Source organism: Chiloscyllium plagiosum, unplaced genomic scaffold, assembly GCF_037043375.1.
Source record: "Chiloscyllium plagiosum isolate Xiang-an unplaced genomic scaffold, Cpla_swu_hap1 HiC_scaffold_5, whole genome shotgun sequence".
NCBI lineage: Eukaryota > Metazoa > Chordata > Chondrichthyes > Orectolobiformes > Hemiscylliidae > Chiloscyllium > Chiloscyllium plagiosum.
Window position 1 is genome coordinate 102,105,617 of NW_028270143.1, and position 15,681 is coordinate 102,121,297.

The 15,681-nt window shown below is 40.2% G+C and overlaps 1 protein-coding gene across 6 annotated transcripts in view; it reads right to left on the minus strand.

The window, feature by feature from the left end:
• The window catches only part of pfkpb (phosphofructokinase, platelet b), a 140,273-nt gene that overhangs the window by 60,011 nt on the left and 64,581 nt on the right, over positions 1-15,681 (minus strand). For all 6 annotated transcript variants that reach the window (XM_087987537.1, XM_087987538.1, XM_087987540.1 and 3 more), the window contains 3 exons: positions 7,639-7,731; positions 6,702-6,827; positions 785-849 (listed from right to left, as the gene is read on the minus strand). In XM_087987537.1, coding sequence (XP_087843663.1) covers positions 785-849; positions 6,702-6,827; positions 7,639-7,731 — 284 coding nt within the window. The remainder of the gene's footprint in view (positions 1-784; positions 850-6,701; positions 6,828-7,638; positions 7,732-15,681) is intronic.

Genomic DNA, 15,681 nt, shown 5'->3' on the forward strand with positions numbered 1-15,681 from the left:
AGGACACCGTCAAAGCCACTAGCAATGATACTGTGCTCCAGCTTTGAGGATTTAGTTGGCAGATTCAATGAGATTACCATAACTGATGTGCAGATATCTGCTTTACTTTGGCTAAGAGTTATAGGAAGGGGGAAAGTGCTCTCTGAGAGGCCTCCACACCCATCTACTCCAGAACTTCTGCTCTGCAAACCTTCTGTTCATTCCACAAGTTGCACATCTTTACATACAAAAGCAAAAATTGCTGGAGAAACTCAGTGCGTCTGGAAGAGAGAAAACAGTGTTAATGTTTTGAGTTGAGTGACCCTTCTTCAAACCCTTTGTTTTATTTTAACTGACTAGCGTAACCATGTCTATGTGCAACTGTTGGTATAAAAGTCTTGGAGTCAACACAAACTCCTTGATTACTTGGCACCGCACTCTCTGCAGGCTTCTGCAATTTGAAAAGACAATTGGGAAATATCAAACACTTGGAGCATCACAGCGCTAGCTGGATGAGATCAACTAGGAAACTGGCAGAAGATCCCTTTAATGATCACTTCCTGATTCTGTTGAACACAAAAACTTGTTGAACTTCAAAATGACAACACAGGCATCACGTCAGGGTTTAACTGTTGATGGATTGTGTGATCCTCCTGCTCTCCAGTAAACTTTCACATGAACCAACATCCCTACTACTAGGATATTTGGCACAATTCAGCCCACAAGTGTGTGCGAGCATGACAAATATCATTTCGAAGTAATGATGGATGTTAATGATGCCAGTTTCTCATTGCAGTCTCCTTACCTGCCTCGCAGTTTCACTGCTGAATCAAACTTCCCTTCATCCATAGCCTTTTGGACTTCTTGAGTCTAAAGTCATATTTTAAGAAAATAAAATGTAAAATTTATAAAGTCTGAACAAATTAGCATTACAAATGTGATTACTACAATAGCGACAACTTGCATTTATATAGCACCTCTAATCTTGTAAAAGTTTCCAAGGTTGTTGGCAGATGCAATAATAGAACAATATTGGACACAGAGCCACAGAAGGTCAGATGACCAAATACCTGGCAAAGGATAAATGTCTTAAAGGACTTAAGTTTAATATCAAGGCACAGGGGTAGGGAGAGGACACTAGGCATTGTTCCACAGCAGCTTAAGGCACACCACCAATGGTGGAGGAATTAAACTTGAGAGTCAAGAGTCCAGTGTTGGAGGGAAGCTGTAGGATATCTAAAAGGCTTGTAAATCAGAGACATTTAGAGAGGGGCAAGGCTGTGGATCATGTTAGAAAGGACATTTAGAGGCAAGTGCAATATTCAAGAGGGCTAATGGTGAGGTAAGAGGAGGTTTCATCAGCATATATGTGGAATCTGACACAATCTTTCAGATTATGTCAGTGAGGGGAAACCAAAGGAACCCAGAGACTAGATCTTTGGGATGAGGGGTGTAAGCGGTCAACATGGAACAGTTGGGGAATGGGAAGAGAAACTATTGCAAGTGATTCTGTGACTGCAATTTGATGTATTAGGCTGAAGCCAAGCAAAGGAGCTACCACCTAGCTCGAGGTGTCAGAGAAAAAGCACTAGTGGTGAATGGTGAGATCAGCAGTGTCAACATTTGTAAAATGGTGAAGATTGAAGAAGGACAGTTATCACAGTCACAAAATAATGTAACCTGCAACTTTACTAAGAGTCGTTTCAATATTGTGGCAAGGCTGAAAATCAAATTGAAAGAATTCAATATGGAATTGAGGAGAAAATGAGTAGAGGATTGGAGATTAAAGGACTCGAGAGGAAAAAGGAGCTTGGAGATAGAGCAGGAGTTCACAAGGCCATAAGGATCAGTGTTTTTTTGATATGAGTGATGACAACATATTTAAAGGGTTGGGAGGGGGAGTATTGTACCTGAGGAGGAACTATTCATATGAGCCAACACGCAGTACAGAAAGGGAAATTTAGCAGTCACGGGCTTGGTTGGAATAGAAGCAATAAAGTAGGAATTAAGAGTTATGGATAAAAAAACCTCTGACAGTGAAAGGTAGCATATGGAATAAAAACTGATGAATTCTGAACTGGGGCAGTAGGAAACAACAGGGCAAGAGTGACCAGTTGAAGACGGAAAGGAAAGCTTAATCAATGGATTTGACCTCTGGGGCACAAGAAGTCCCCGACTTTTTCATACTTCTTTGTTAGAGCCAAGAGTGCAGGAAAGAGGGAAGGATTTGAAGGTGGAAGGAAAAAGGGCTATGGATCCCTGGATAATGTTTCAATGTGAGCAGTTTTAGCAATAGATCAGGAGTCAATAATAACTCATAAAAGGCTTTATATAGTGCAGCCAGACCTGGAGACAACTGGTTATGATTCTGTGATAAACTGTCCTTCTTCAATCTTCATCATTTTACAAATGTTGACACTGCTGACCTCACCGTTCACCACTAGTGCTTTTTCTCTGACACCTCAAGCTAGGTGGTAGCTCCTTTGCTTGGCTTCAGCCTAATACATCAAATTGCAGTCACAGAATCACTTACAATAGTATCTCTTCCCATTCCCCAACTGTTCTGGTAATGATTTCCAAAATAATGTAAGTGGACAAACCAAGGGAATTGACAATAAAGAGAGAGGACGTAATGGTTTAAACAGGGATAAAAGCACCAATACTGTTGAAGAGGATTCTTAGCTTATTGATTGGTAAGGGGCTCAACAGTTAGGGGAATGAAGGCAGGAGTATGGGGTTGAAAACATATTCGCCATGGAGTGCAGGTTCGTAGTTCCTTGAAAGTAAAGTCGCAGATAGATAGAAGAGTGAAGGAGGAGTTTGGTATGCTTTCCTTTATTGGTGAGAGCACTGAGTATAGGAGTTGGGTGGTCATGTTATGGCTGTATAGGACATTGGTTAGGCTACTTTTGGAATATTACATGCAATTCTGGTCTCCTTCCTATCGGAAGGATGTTGTGAAACTTGAAAGTGTTCAAAAAATCTTTACAAGGATGTTGCCAGATTTGGAGGATTTGAGCTATAGGGAGAAGTTGAATAGACTAGGGCTGTTTTCCCTGGAGCTTCGGAAGCTGAGGGGTGACCTTATAGATATTTATAAAATCATGAGGGGCATGAATAGGGTAAATAGCCAAGGTCTTTTCTCTATGGTGGGGGAGTCCAGAACTACAGGGCATAGGTTTAGGGTGAGAGGGGAAAGATATAAATGGGACCTAAGGGGCAACTTTTTCATGCAGAGGGTGGTGCGTGTATAGAATGAGCTGCCAGTGAAAATGGTGGAGGCTGGTACAATCACAACATTTAAAAGGCATCTGGATGGGTATATGATTAGGAAGGGTATAGAGGGGTATGGGCCAAATGCTGGCAAATGGGACTATATTAGGTTCGGATATCTGGTTGGCATGGATGAGTTGTACCAAAGGATCTATTTCCATGCTGTACATCTCTATGACTATAGGACTCTCTGATCCAATGACAGAGCAGACTCGAGGGGTTGAATGGTCAAAATCTACTCCCTTATCCTATGGTCTTATAGGATCTGATTAAGAAAATTAGTAACTGCAGAAATTTATCTTCCAAGATTAGACATTGAAAGGAGGCGGGGGTTTTGGGAGAACGGGGAGCTGGGGATTAGGGAAAATATGGATAGGAGGCAAAACAGAAAAATGATCAGAGATTGCCTCATCACTGCCAGTTACAATGAGGATAGGAAGGCCTTGCAAGATGGAAAGATCGAGGAAGTGACCATGAATAATGGAAGAAATGTTTATACAAGAGGATGAGTCTTTGGAGCTGAAATGAGTTTGGGGGAGAGGCAGCAATGTGATTTGAGATGGGAAGTTGTAATCACTGAGGGCCAGAAGTGACACAATGTGGAAGCTGAGGGAGGAAAGCCAGGAAAACATCTGAATTAAATACTTGCTGTAATGCTCAGCCAAGCAGATTTTGATTGACAGACATGAGTATGAAACAATCAAAGATACTCAAAGGAGAAATTGCTAGGACAGTGATCAATGTGTGGCTTAGCGATAAAGGCTATATCACCACCGTTAGGGTGAAGACACAGCAACAGGTGCAAGTTACATTCAGAATTCACTGACAGGGAATGTCATCAATCACTAGCCATGTCTACAACATAAGCACAAGGTCCATGAGATTATCTACAACCTTTTCCTTTCCCAATTGAAACACGCTTTAAGAATTCCAAGAAGTGTTCCTTTTTTTATTAATTCAATTCACCACTCATGTCAAATATAAATTAATTTTTTTTCCTGTACTAAAATCAGTGGTTAGCTCAAAGCTACAAATTTCCTATGACATCAGGTTTTTTCTTAAAGATTAGAGGATTAGGGAAAATGCCACGTCTCTGGGTAGTGTTGTAGAACAGAGAGACCTAGGGGTTCAGGAACATAATTCTTTGAAATTTGCATCACAGGTTGACAGGGTGGTTAAGAAGGCATTTTATTGCTCAGACCTTTGAGCACAGGAGCTGGGATGTCTTGTTGAGATTGTACAGGATATGGGTGAGATCTCTTCTGGAGTACCGTGTGCAGTTCTGGTTGCCCTGTTATAGGAAGAATATCATTAAAGTGGAGAGGGATCAGGAAAGGTTTACCAGGATGTTGCCAGAAATGGAGGGTTTGACTTACATAAACAGATTCAAAAGACTGGGACCTTTTTCACTGGAGAGAAGGAGGTCGTGGGGTGACCTTATTGAGGTTTATACAATCATGAAAGGCATAGATAAGGTGAATGGCAAGGGTCTTTTTCCTAGGGTGGGGGTGTTCAAAACTAGATGGCATTTTTTAAGATGAGAGGAGAAAGATTTATTAAGGACATGAGCGGTGACTTATTAACACAGAGAGTGGTGCGTGGGTGGAATAAACTGCCAGAGAAAGTGACGGATGCAGGTACAGTTATGTACGTTTGGGTGAGTTCATGAAGAGGAAAGGTTTGGAGGGATATGGGCCAAGTGCAGGCTTGTGGGATTAGTTTATTTTGGGATTATGGTTAGCATGAACTGGTTGTATGCTGTATGACTCTGTTTTCATGCTGTATGACTCTGTTTTCATGCTGCATGACTCTGACTCTGAATCTGACTTTACGAACTGAAATCCAGGTGAGCTGAGAGTGACTGCTCTTGTGGATCGAAAAGTGTCATTTAATGCTGGCTCAACTTACCAGAAGAGGTAAGTTTCCTTTGGATTGTTTGTTCAGTATCACAACCAAAGCACAATATCAAATTATTCACAGCTCCCTAGCAACATTCTTTATTTACATCGTTGAGGCATAAATTGTCTTCACTATGATCTTGGTCAGCAAACTTAATGAGACTAGAGCAAAATCTAAAGCCATCAAGGCTGCAGATTGAGTAATCAATTTTATGGGAAAATTTAGTTATAATTTTGCACAGTTGTAAATATTTAATGCCATTTCTTGTTGTAAAGTAAAGCAAGGAAATTAAAATAAAGTTCTCTGAATGATTTAACTGCTTTCCTGAGCAGATTGATCAATTAAAAACTAATACCATAACTGCTAAATGCTCTGCTCATTACTTTCTTAATGTTACCTACTAATATATATTAACTAATATTTAACTGAAATGGAAACAAAAATAAGTACTCAGTCAGCAATCACTATCTACTCCAAACTACCCATCTCCACTGAGAATGATGCCTTGTCCTGAGAAGGACCAGGGTCACAGGTATTTAGGATACCACAAACTGCAAGTTCACCTTCTATTCAGACATCATTGCATATTCTTAAGATTATCCTATTGCTTTTTCTTCTCCATTACTGGGTCAAAATCCTTAAACTCCTAAAATAGCATTCTAGAAGTACCTTCACCACAGACTGCAGTAATAAAGGAAGATTGCTCAGCACCTTCTCAAGGGCAATGAGGGATGGGCAATAAATGATGTCAGTAATGTCATCATCCCACAAAAAAAAACTAAAAAATTGTATGATGATATCTCTAATGGGGATAATAAGGTGAGTATGCCAGATAGAAGTACTCATAAGACCCTGGTCACAAACTATCAAGTCCATTTGTTGTCGTTGGCCACTCTACAATAATAGTTAACATTTACCACCAACACCTCCAGCCCAAATTTCAACAATTCTTTTTAAAAGGATTCCTCTTTTTAGATACTAATGATCTGGATTTAGTATCATTAGTAAATCCATGATACCGTGCTTTCGGTTACCTTCATTTTCAATCCTTGTACTTACTCAGTAAAGCTTTGAAAAGCCTGTTTGAAAGAACTGATAACCATATAAATGGAGAGTAATGGACAGAATCTCGTTGACGAGGTTTGCCTTAACTGAAATGTAGATTCATTCCCATGATTGGATTTGTGCAAAGCCTTCATCCTAGCTCTCCTCATATATTTTAGGTCATTCTATGCAATGATATTCATATAAATGCTTAATGATTAAAGCATCAATCCTGCAAGTGAGAGTAGTTGCAGATACATAATTCCTCGAATTCATTCTGTCATTATAGCTTCAAAAAGTATTCACATGTAAATGAAATCAAGGTAGCAAACATTTGTTGATTAAATAATCTAAGCATACAGAAAAGCTTTTTTAAAACCCAACCTTTAAAACAAAAATATGGATTGCAAACTGAGCTTTCCTTGTATTACTGCCAAACAGAGATCATCTTGCATGGATGTGTGCTTCCTGTAAACACTGCTATTGGCTCACAATTGTGACCTTACCATCTGTACGCACTCCATTAGGGGGACTCGGATGGCTTGATTCCCAGAAAGTGAAACAACACAGGCTGGTGTCTCTGGTGAAGCTTCTAACAAGGCAACTACAGCTTCTACTCCCATCCTGCTGGCCTGGATCATGGAAAAAGTGCAAAAACAAGGGTTACTGACATGACAGCAATAACACTCTTCACACAAGAGTCCACAGTAATAAACTACCTTTTACATTAGTTAACATTTTGAGCCCACGTGACTCTTCACCAGAGGTGAATCTTCTTACTCAGAGGTAACAATGCCACCACTGACAAAAGCTGAAACTCCAAAAGGAACAGTTTTATCAACAAGTGTTTTTTTTCCTTTTGAGAGACCAAACTGTGAAGCTTGAAAGAACAAAAAAGAGTTGAGTCGGTTGAGAAATAGTTCAGTGGTGTGCGCTCCTGAGCATTTAAATGGAATACCATGGTTGGTTCAGGAGGGTACGTGTTTACGTCAACAGCACTGGACCAAACAAAAAAAACCTTGCGTTCCCTAATGAAAGCAAGATCAAAGGTAGATCTAATTGAAGTCTATTAGGGGAGTAAAAGGAGTTGATTGTTTCTGGACTAGAGGACATAGGGTGGATAGGGAAAAACAATCAGTCATAACATTGTCAGGAAAAGTGTCTTTACACTTTGGTTGTGCAAATGTATAATTCTGACATCCTCTGAAAACATTCAGGATTAGATTTACTGGATACGTTAAAACTGGGATTGATTTTTTATTAGGTCACATAGAATTATGAAACCATGAGATGAAGCCAAAATACAGATCAGCCATAATCTAATTTAATGGTTTGAGGAGCTGGATGGCATACTGTTCCATTGTTCCTAACAACTGTTACAGGACTGGTATGCTATCTCTCTCAAATTTCCCAAACTGGTACAAGAAAGATCCAGTTACTTACCAGGATTCGATCAAATGCAGAAGGCGTACCACCTCGCTGGACATGCCCCAAGATGGTCACACGTGTGTCAAATCCCAATCGTTTGACTACAAGCTATTAGAAATGTTTGTGAACATAAAGTTAATTCTATTAGAGTTAACAGATAAAACTTACAAAACTCAAGAGTGGGTCTGTTAGTAGAAAAGGAGAGAAATCTGATAGAATCAATTTGTCTGCTTGTATTTCATATTTGCACAATATTAGCCAAATGTTTAATGTCTGCCCATGTTCAGTTTGAATTAATTTTGTATTCCCCAATAATTAAATGGAACCAACTCTTTTGGAGTTACCTGGAGAGAAGCTTGATGGTTGATCTGTTGTATTTATTGGAATAGGAATAAACTATTAAGACCTAAAACTCTAATTTTATTTCAAAGTGGAGACAACACTTTGCCAAGAGATCCATTATTGAATACAATACTCCTATCATGGTGTGTTTCCTTCTGTTTACAAAAGACTTTGATTCTGCAACAATGCTTTAATTTTAGTGCTGAACCACTGGCAATATATCAATGATCCTTAGGAACAGTTTTAAAAGTGAGAAGAACAGACAAAAGAAGCACATTGTGAGGTCATTGCGGGAGAGAGAGAGAGAGAGAGAAAAAAAAAAACCTGTACAGTTACTGCCTTTGCTGTTTGAATTCATGTATCGTTGGACATCAGAGTGCAGCTAGGAAAATGAATAAACAGTGAAATTCACAACTGATCTTGGAGGAACTGTTGGGCAAGGTTCACAGCACAGAATCAGATAAGTTAATAGTTGTTTTAAGTGTAGCCTACAGAAAATCTGCAGTAGTGAGTACAGTGGGTTCTTTCTTGATTATATGTTTTTGGAGATATGCCTCTTGATTAAACTTAAAATATAAGCCATAACTATTAATTTAACCTGGGGCAATGTTTGTAGAAGAATAAGATGGTATAAATTTCTGGGTCTGTAGATTGTGAAGGAGCAAAAATGGCCTTTAATACAGTGATATGTACTGCTTGTCAGATGGGGGAGTTCAAAGAGAGTTTAAGGGTTACTATGGATTATATCTGCCATAAATGCTGTTGGCTGTGAACCTGATCAGATTGAATGGATCGGTTGGAGACACAGTTAGAAGCAATGAGGAATTTGTAATAGCAACAGTATGTGATGGATGGCAGTTGTAGGAAGGGGGAAAGTCTCAGATACAGTCACACAGCTGGGTTAACTCCAGGAAAGGTAAGAGAGGTAGGCAGCTAGTGCAGGAGTCTTTTGTGGATATACCCATTCCAAACAGGTATGCTGTTTTGGAAAATGTAGGGGGTGATGGGTTCGCAGGGGAACGAAGCATGAACAGCCATATTTCTGGTATTGAGACTGGCTCTAATGCAACAAGGGGTATGTCGGGTTCCAAGAGATCAATTGTGTAAGGGGATTCTCTAGTCTATTTCTGATATTTCTGTTGCCAACAGCAAAAACGCAGAATGATGTGTTGATTTCCTGGTGCCAGGATCATGGATGTCTCAGAGAGGGTGCAGAATGTTCTCACAGAGGAGAGAGGCCAGCAAGAGGTCATTGTCCACATTGGAACCAACGACATAGGAAGGGAAAAGGTTGAGATTCTGAAGGCAGAAATTTAAAAAGGAGGTCCTTAAGAGTAGTAATATCTGGATTACTCCCGGTGCTACGAGCTAGTGAGGGCAGGAATAGAGCAGAGGGGAGGATAGAGCAGATGAATACATGGCTGAGGAGCTGGTGCATAGGAGAAGGATTCACATGTTTGGATCATTGGAATCTCTTTTGGGGTAGAAGTGACCTGTACAAGAAGGACAGATTGCACCTAAATTGGAAGGGGACTAATATACTGGCAGGAAAATTTGCGAGAGCTGCTCAGGAGGATTTAAACTAGTAAGGTGGGGGTGGGGTGGGACCCAGGGAGATAGTGAGGAAAGAGATCAATCTGAGACTGGTATAGTTGAGAACAGAAGCAAAGTCAAACAGTCAGGTCAGGCAGGGACAATGTAGGACTAATAAATTCTTCTCACAAACTTTGTAGGACTAATAAATTAAACTGCATTTATTTCAATGCAAGGCGCCAAACAGGGAAGGCAAACAAACTCAGGGCATGGTTAGGAACACAGGACTGGGATATCATAGCAATTACAGAAACATGGCTCAGGGATGGGCAGGATTGGCAGCTTAATGTTCCAGAATATAAATGTTACAGGAAAGATAGAAAGGGAGGCAAGAGAGAAAGGGGGTGGCATTTTTGATAAGGGATAGCATTACAACTGTGCTGAGGGAGGATATTCCTGGAAATACATCCAGGGAACTTATTTGGGTAGAACTGAGAAATGAGAAAGGGATGATCACCTTATTGGGATTGTATTATAGACCCCCTAATAGTCAGAGGGAAATTGACAAACAAACTTGTAAGGGGATCGCAGCTATCTGTAAGAATAATAGGGTGGTTACGGTAGGGGATTTTAACTTTCCAAACATAGACTGGGACTGTCATAGTGTTAAGGGTTAAGATGGAGAGGAATTTGTTAAGTGTGTACAAGACAATTTTCTGATTCAGTTTGTGGATGTACCTACCAGAGAAGGTGCAAAACTTGACCTACTCTTGGGAAATAAGGCAGGGCAGGTGACTGAGGTGTCAGAAGGGGAGCATTTTGGGGCCAGCGACCATAATTCTATTGGATTTAAAATAGTGATGGAAAAGGATAGACCAGATCTAAAAGATGAAGGTCTAAATTGGAGAAAGGCTAATTTTGACGCTATTAGGCAAGAACTTTTGAAAGCTGATTGGGGGCAGATGTTCGCAGGTAAAGGGACGGCTGGAAAATGGGAAGCCTTCAGAAATGAGATAATGAGAATCCAGAGAAAGTATATTCCTGTTCAGGTGAAAGGAAAGGCTGGTAGGTAAAGAAAATGCGGGAGATACTAGATGAGTATTTTTCATCAGAATTTACTGTGGAAAAGGAAATGGAATATAATAACTGGAGGGAAATAGATGGTGACATTTCGTAAGGTGTCCAGATTACAGAGGAGGAAGTGTTGGATGTCTTGAAACGCTTAAAGGTGGATAAATCCTCAGGACCTGATCAGGTGTACCTGAGAACTCTGTGGGAAGCTAGGGAAGTGATTGCTGGGCCTCTTGCTGAGATATTTGTATCATCGATAGTCACAGGTGAGGTGCCGGAAGACTGGAGGTTGGCAAACATGGTGCCACTGTTTAAGAAAGGTGGTAAGGACAAGTCAGGGAATTATAGAGTAGCGAGCCTGACCTCGGTGGTGGGCAAATTGTTGGAGGGATTCCTGAGGGACAGAATGTACATGTATTTGGAAAGGTAAGGAATGATTAGAGATAGGAGAAAGTGAGGACTGCAGATGCTGGAGGGTTCCTGAAGAAGGGCTCATGCCCGAAACGTCGATTCTCCTGCTCCTTGGATGCTGCCTGACTTGCTGCGCTTTTAAGACCATAAGACATAGGAGCGGAAGTAAGGCCATTCGGCCCATCGAGTCCACTCCGCCATTCAATCATGGCTGATGGGCATTTCAACTCCACTTACCCGCATTATCCCCATAGCCCTTAATTCCTTGTGACATCAACACATTTTCAGCAATGGTTAGAGATAGTCAACATGGCTTTGTGATGGGAAATCATGTCTCACAAACTTGATTGAGTTTTTTGAGGAAGTAGCAAAACGATTGATGAGGGCAGAACGGTAGATGTGATCTACATGGACTTCAGTAAGGCGTTCAACAAGGTTCCTCATGGGAGACTGGTTAGCAAGGTTAGTTCTCATGGAATACAGGGAGAACTAGCCATTTGGATATAGAACTGGCTCAAAGGTAGAAGACAGAGGGTGGTGGTGGAGGGTTGTTTTTCAGACTGGAGGCCTGTGACGAATGGAGTGCCACAAGGACCAATAGGTCGTCTACTTTTTGTCATTTACATAAGTGATTTAGATGTGAGCTTAAGAGATACAGTTAGTAAGTTTGCTGATGACACCAAAATTGGAGGTGTAGTGGACAGCGAAGAGGGTTACCTCAGATTACAACAGGATCTTGACCAGATGGGCCAATGGGCTGAGGAGTGGCAGATGGAGTTTAATTCAGATAAATACGAGGTGCTGCATTTTGGGAAAGCAAATCTTAGCAGGACTTATACACTTTATGGTAAGGTCCTAGGGAGTGTTGCTGAACAAAGAGACCTTGGAGTGCAGGTTCATAGCTCCTTGAAAGTGGAGTCGCAGGTAGATAGGATAGTGAAGAAGACATTTGGTATGTTTTCCTTTATTGGTCAGAGTATTGAGTACAGGAGTTGGGAGTTCATGTTGCGGCTGTGCAGGACATTGGTTAGGCCACTGTTGGAATATTGCGTGCAATTCTGGTCTCCTTCCTATCAGAAAGATGTTGTGAAACTTGAAAGGGTTCAGAAAAGATTTACAAAGATGTTGCCAGGGTTGGAGGATTTGAGCTGTAAGGAGAGACTGAATAGGCTGGGGCTGTTTTCCTTGGAGCATCAGAGACTGAGGGGTGACCTTATAGAGGTTTTCAAAATTATGAGGGGCATGGATAGGATAAATAGGCAAAGTCTTTTCCCTGGGGTCGGGGAGTCCAGAACTAGGGGGCATAGGTTTACGGTGAGAGGGGAAAGATATAAAAGAGACCAACAGGGCAACATTTTCACACAGAGGGTGGTACAAGCATGAAATGAGCTGCCAAAGGAAATTCTGGAGGCTGGTATAATTGCATCATTTAAGAGACATTTGGATGGGTCTATGAATAGGAAGGGCTTGGAGGGATCTGGTTTCCTCGAGTTCCTGCATAACGCAGTCATGTTTGGTTCTGGACATTTAGCAACTAAAGGGGACAAGCAGGCTCTGCAATTATCCTCAACAAGTGGGAAACACAGTGATACAATGCAAAGATCAGGGCAACAGTATTTGTAATTATCACCAGCCTGAAGCCTGAAGTCTCTTTCTCAGATCTCCAATTAATTCAATTCATTCCACATGATGTTAAGAAACCGTGAAGATGAAGGCACTGGATGTGGCAAGGTTATGGGCTGTAACAATATCTGCAATAATAGCTGCAGTATTGAACACTTAAAGCTTGAAAACCAGCAGTGTCCTTCTCCACGCTGCTTCAGGACAGCTAAATACTAGGATCTTTCTGGCAATGTGAAAAGCAGGACAATTACTGCCCAATCAGGCTAATCTCAATGAACAAAATGATAAAAGGTGTCACTGACTGTATTATTAAGTGGCGTTTACTCTATGCTAAGAACTACTCAGCTTCAAACCTTAATGCAGATTTAATAAAAACATGGACAAGAGTTGAAATCCAGCAGGGTGAGCAACTACCCTTAACATGAAGGCAACATTTGATTCAATGTGGCAACAAGAACCCCTAATTAAATTGAAGTTAATGGGAATCGGGGATAACTTTGCATTGGTTGGAGTCAAACCCAATATGAAAGAAATTAACTGTCGACACTGGAAGTCAATCACCACAGCCCCAGTACATTACTACAATGTCCTGAGTCCAACCATCTTGAGTTCTTTGTCAGACACTTCTCGCTACCAAATGCTTAACCAGTCCAACTATATAAGTATTGTGGCTATAAACACAGGTCAGAGGCTGGAGATTCTGCAGCAAGTAACTCACTTCCTGACTCTGCAAAAGTGGTCAAACATCTGCAAGGTGCAAATGGGATTGATAAAATTCTCTCCACTTGCCTGGGTGATTGCAGCTCCAACAACACTTAAGAGGCTTAATACCGTCTAGTCAGTCAATCATAAAGCAGTCCACCTGAATTGCACTCCCTTAAATATTCATTCTCTCCATCACAGGCAATAGGGTGTATCATCTAAAATACACATTGCAGCAATTATCAAGGCTCCTTCAGCAACAACTCTACTAACTAAAGAAACAAGTGCAACAATGACACGGGAATACTTCTATATGCAAGTCCCCTTCCAAGTCACACAACATCCAGATTTGGAATTACATCACTATCCTTCACTGTTGTTCATGCCCTACTTCACAGCATGGGGATAATTCAAGGAGGCAGATTAGGATTAATTGTAAGCACAGTTTGTTATGAGTCTCACTGTCTTTGCCTATATACTGTGATACCTATATACTGTGAATGGATAAAAAAAACTCTCCAATATAACCTTCTTGCTTTTGTCTCTGAAAGTCACCCCATTATCAGTCCCATTGTCTAAAACTGATATTGTGCACACATTTATCTTGACTGAGATCTCTATGCAAACCCTTTCTGATCTGATATAGACTGCACTTCATTCCATCTGACTTGATAAATGCTTTCCTGTTGTTCTTAAAATCTCACATCAAAAACATAAAATAATTGTGCAAAGAGAAAATCTTGTGTTATCAAAATAATTATGTTTTGCATACAACTGGACTACATTTGAGTTGCCTGCCAGACCATTTCAGAGGGAAAAACGAGGTAAAAACAATAACTGCCGATGCTGGAAACCAGATTCTGGGTTAGTGATGCTGGAAGAGCACAGCAGTTCAGGCAGCATCCAAGGAGCTTCGAAATCGACGTTTCGGGCAAAAGCAATCCAGAATCTGGTTTCCAGCATCTGCAGTCATTGTTTTTACCTCATTTCAGAAGGAAGCCAACTGTTGTATGTCTGGAGTCACATACCAACCAGAATTTCCTTCCCTAACAAGAAAGGAGGACCAGATGGATTCTTGTTAGTTTCACTCTTACTCTTTTTTTTTTGCATATTCATTTCATGAATTTTAAGAAGTTCATCTGCTACAAAGATAGCTTCACTTTGCTTAATGCACAAAAAAAGAGCTTTATTACTTTCTTTTTTCTCTTTTTGTATTTTCTTTTGAGTGATGTAATCAATCGCATAAAATGTCCTGCATTTAAGGAAGTTATAATTTCCCTTTTTAGCTTAGAATGCAAAATCAATGCATCATAATAGGAAAGGGAAAGTGCCTCAATCATAAGACAATGCACAAAAATACAAAGCAGACAAGTTGATTCATTGCATCTGTTAATATAGTCGTAAAAATATACAAGCAACAGCATCACAGATATGGTTAGAAAAGATTCATCTTACTCAAAAGTCAGATCAATGAACAAAAACATATGCAATTGAACATGCCTATATTTCACGTATTTAAAACTCCAAACATATGACAGGTATAAGAACTTTGTCAATTTTCTTCAGTTATTATTTTCTGGAAAATTGAATACAGTTAACCCTAAAGCAAGTTGGAATAACATTGCCCTTACCCAGGTAAAGTTACATTCTTACCATCTGCAAAACAAGGGAATTAATATTTTCCACTTAACCTTCAGTTTATAAAGCTGTCTTTTGAGTGATATAGGGACAGAGAAACAGATTTTTTTTTTGTTAGTTCCAATGGCAGGTGCAACAAGGGCAGGCAGAGAGGTCAAGAAGTATCTGAGAAATGTTCTATTTGCTTAAAGTCATCATATACACAAATTAAAATTCAGTATAACCTCAATCTATAAAGTAGATATTTTGCAGCACCAAAATCAAGAGAGCTATTGGACAGAAGTACACATCTCTGGAGTTCAACTCCTGCAGGACCACATAATGCCTCAATTATATTACCCAGGATGAAAATATCCCATTACCTACAAATTCCAAAAAGATTATTGGGAGTGAAATATCTGCTATTGTGCATTATAGATTTTTACTGTCTTTTCATCCACACTAGAAATGTCATTTTTGATTTTTGTTTTCTTGATTATAAACTTCATATTTTGGGTGCATACACTACCAATAGTCCTGGAGGAATGGGATATCAGGATTTAATATTTGTAAAAGCTGTGCAAGCTCCTTCCACCAACCTTACAAGCAAAAACAAAATCTCTACCAATGTCATACATCCACTTTCTGCCCCTCTCTCATGAAGTACAGGATGTCTGTTTCCTGAAGGGACAAAGAGAGGGGGAACAGAAGACAACTTCATCCTGGCACAAACTACATTTCATGAGGCGTTTACTCATT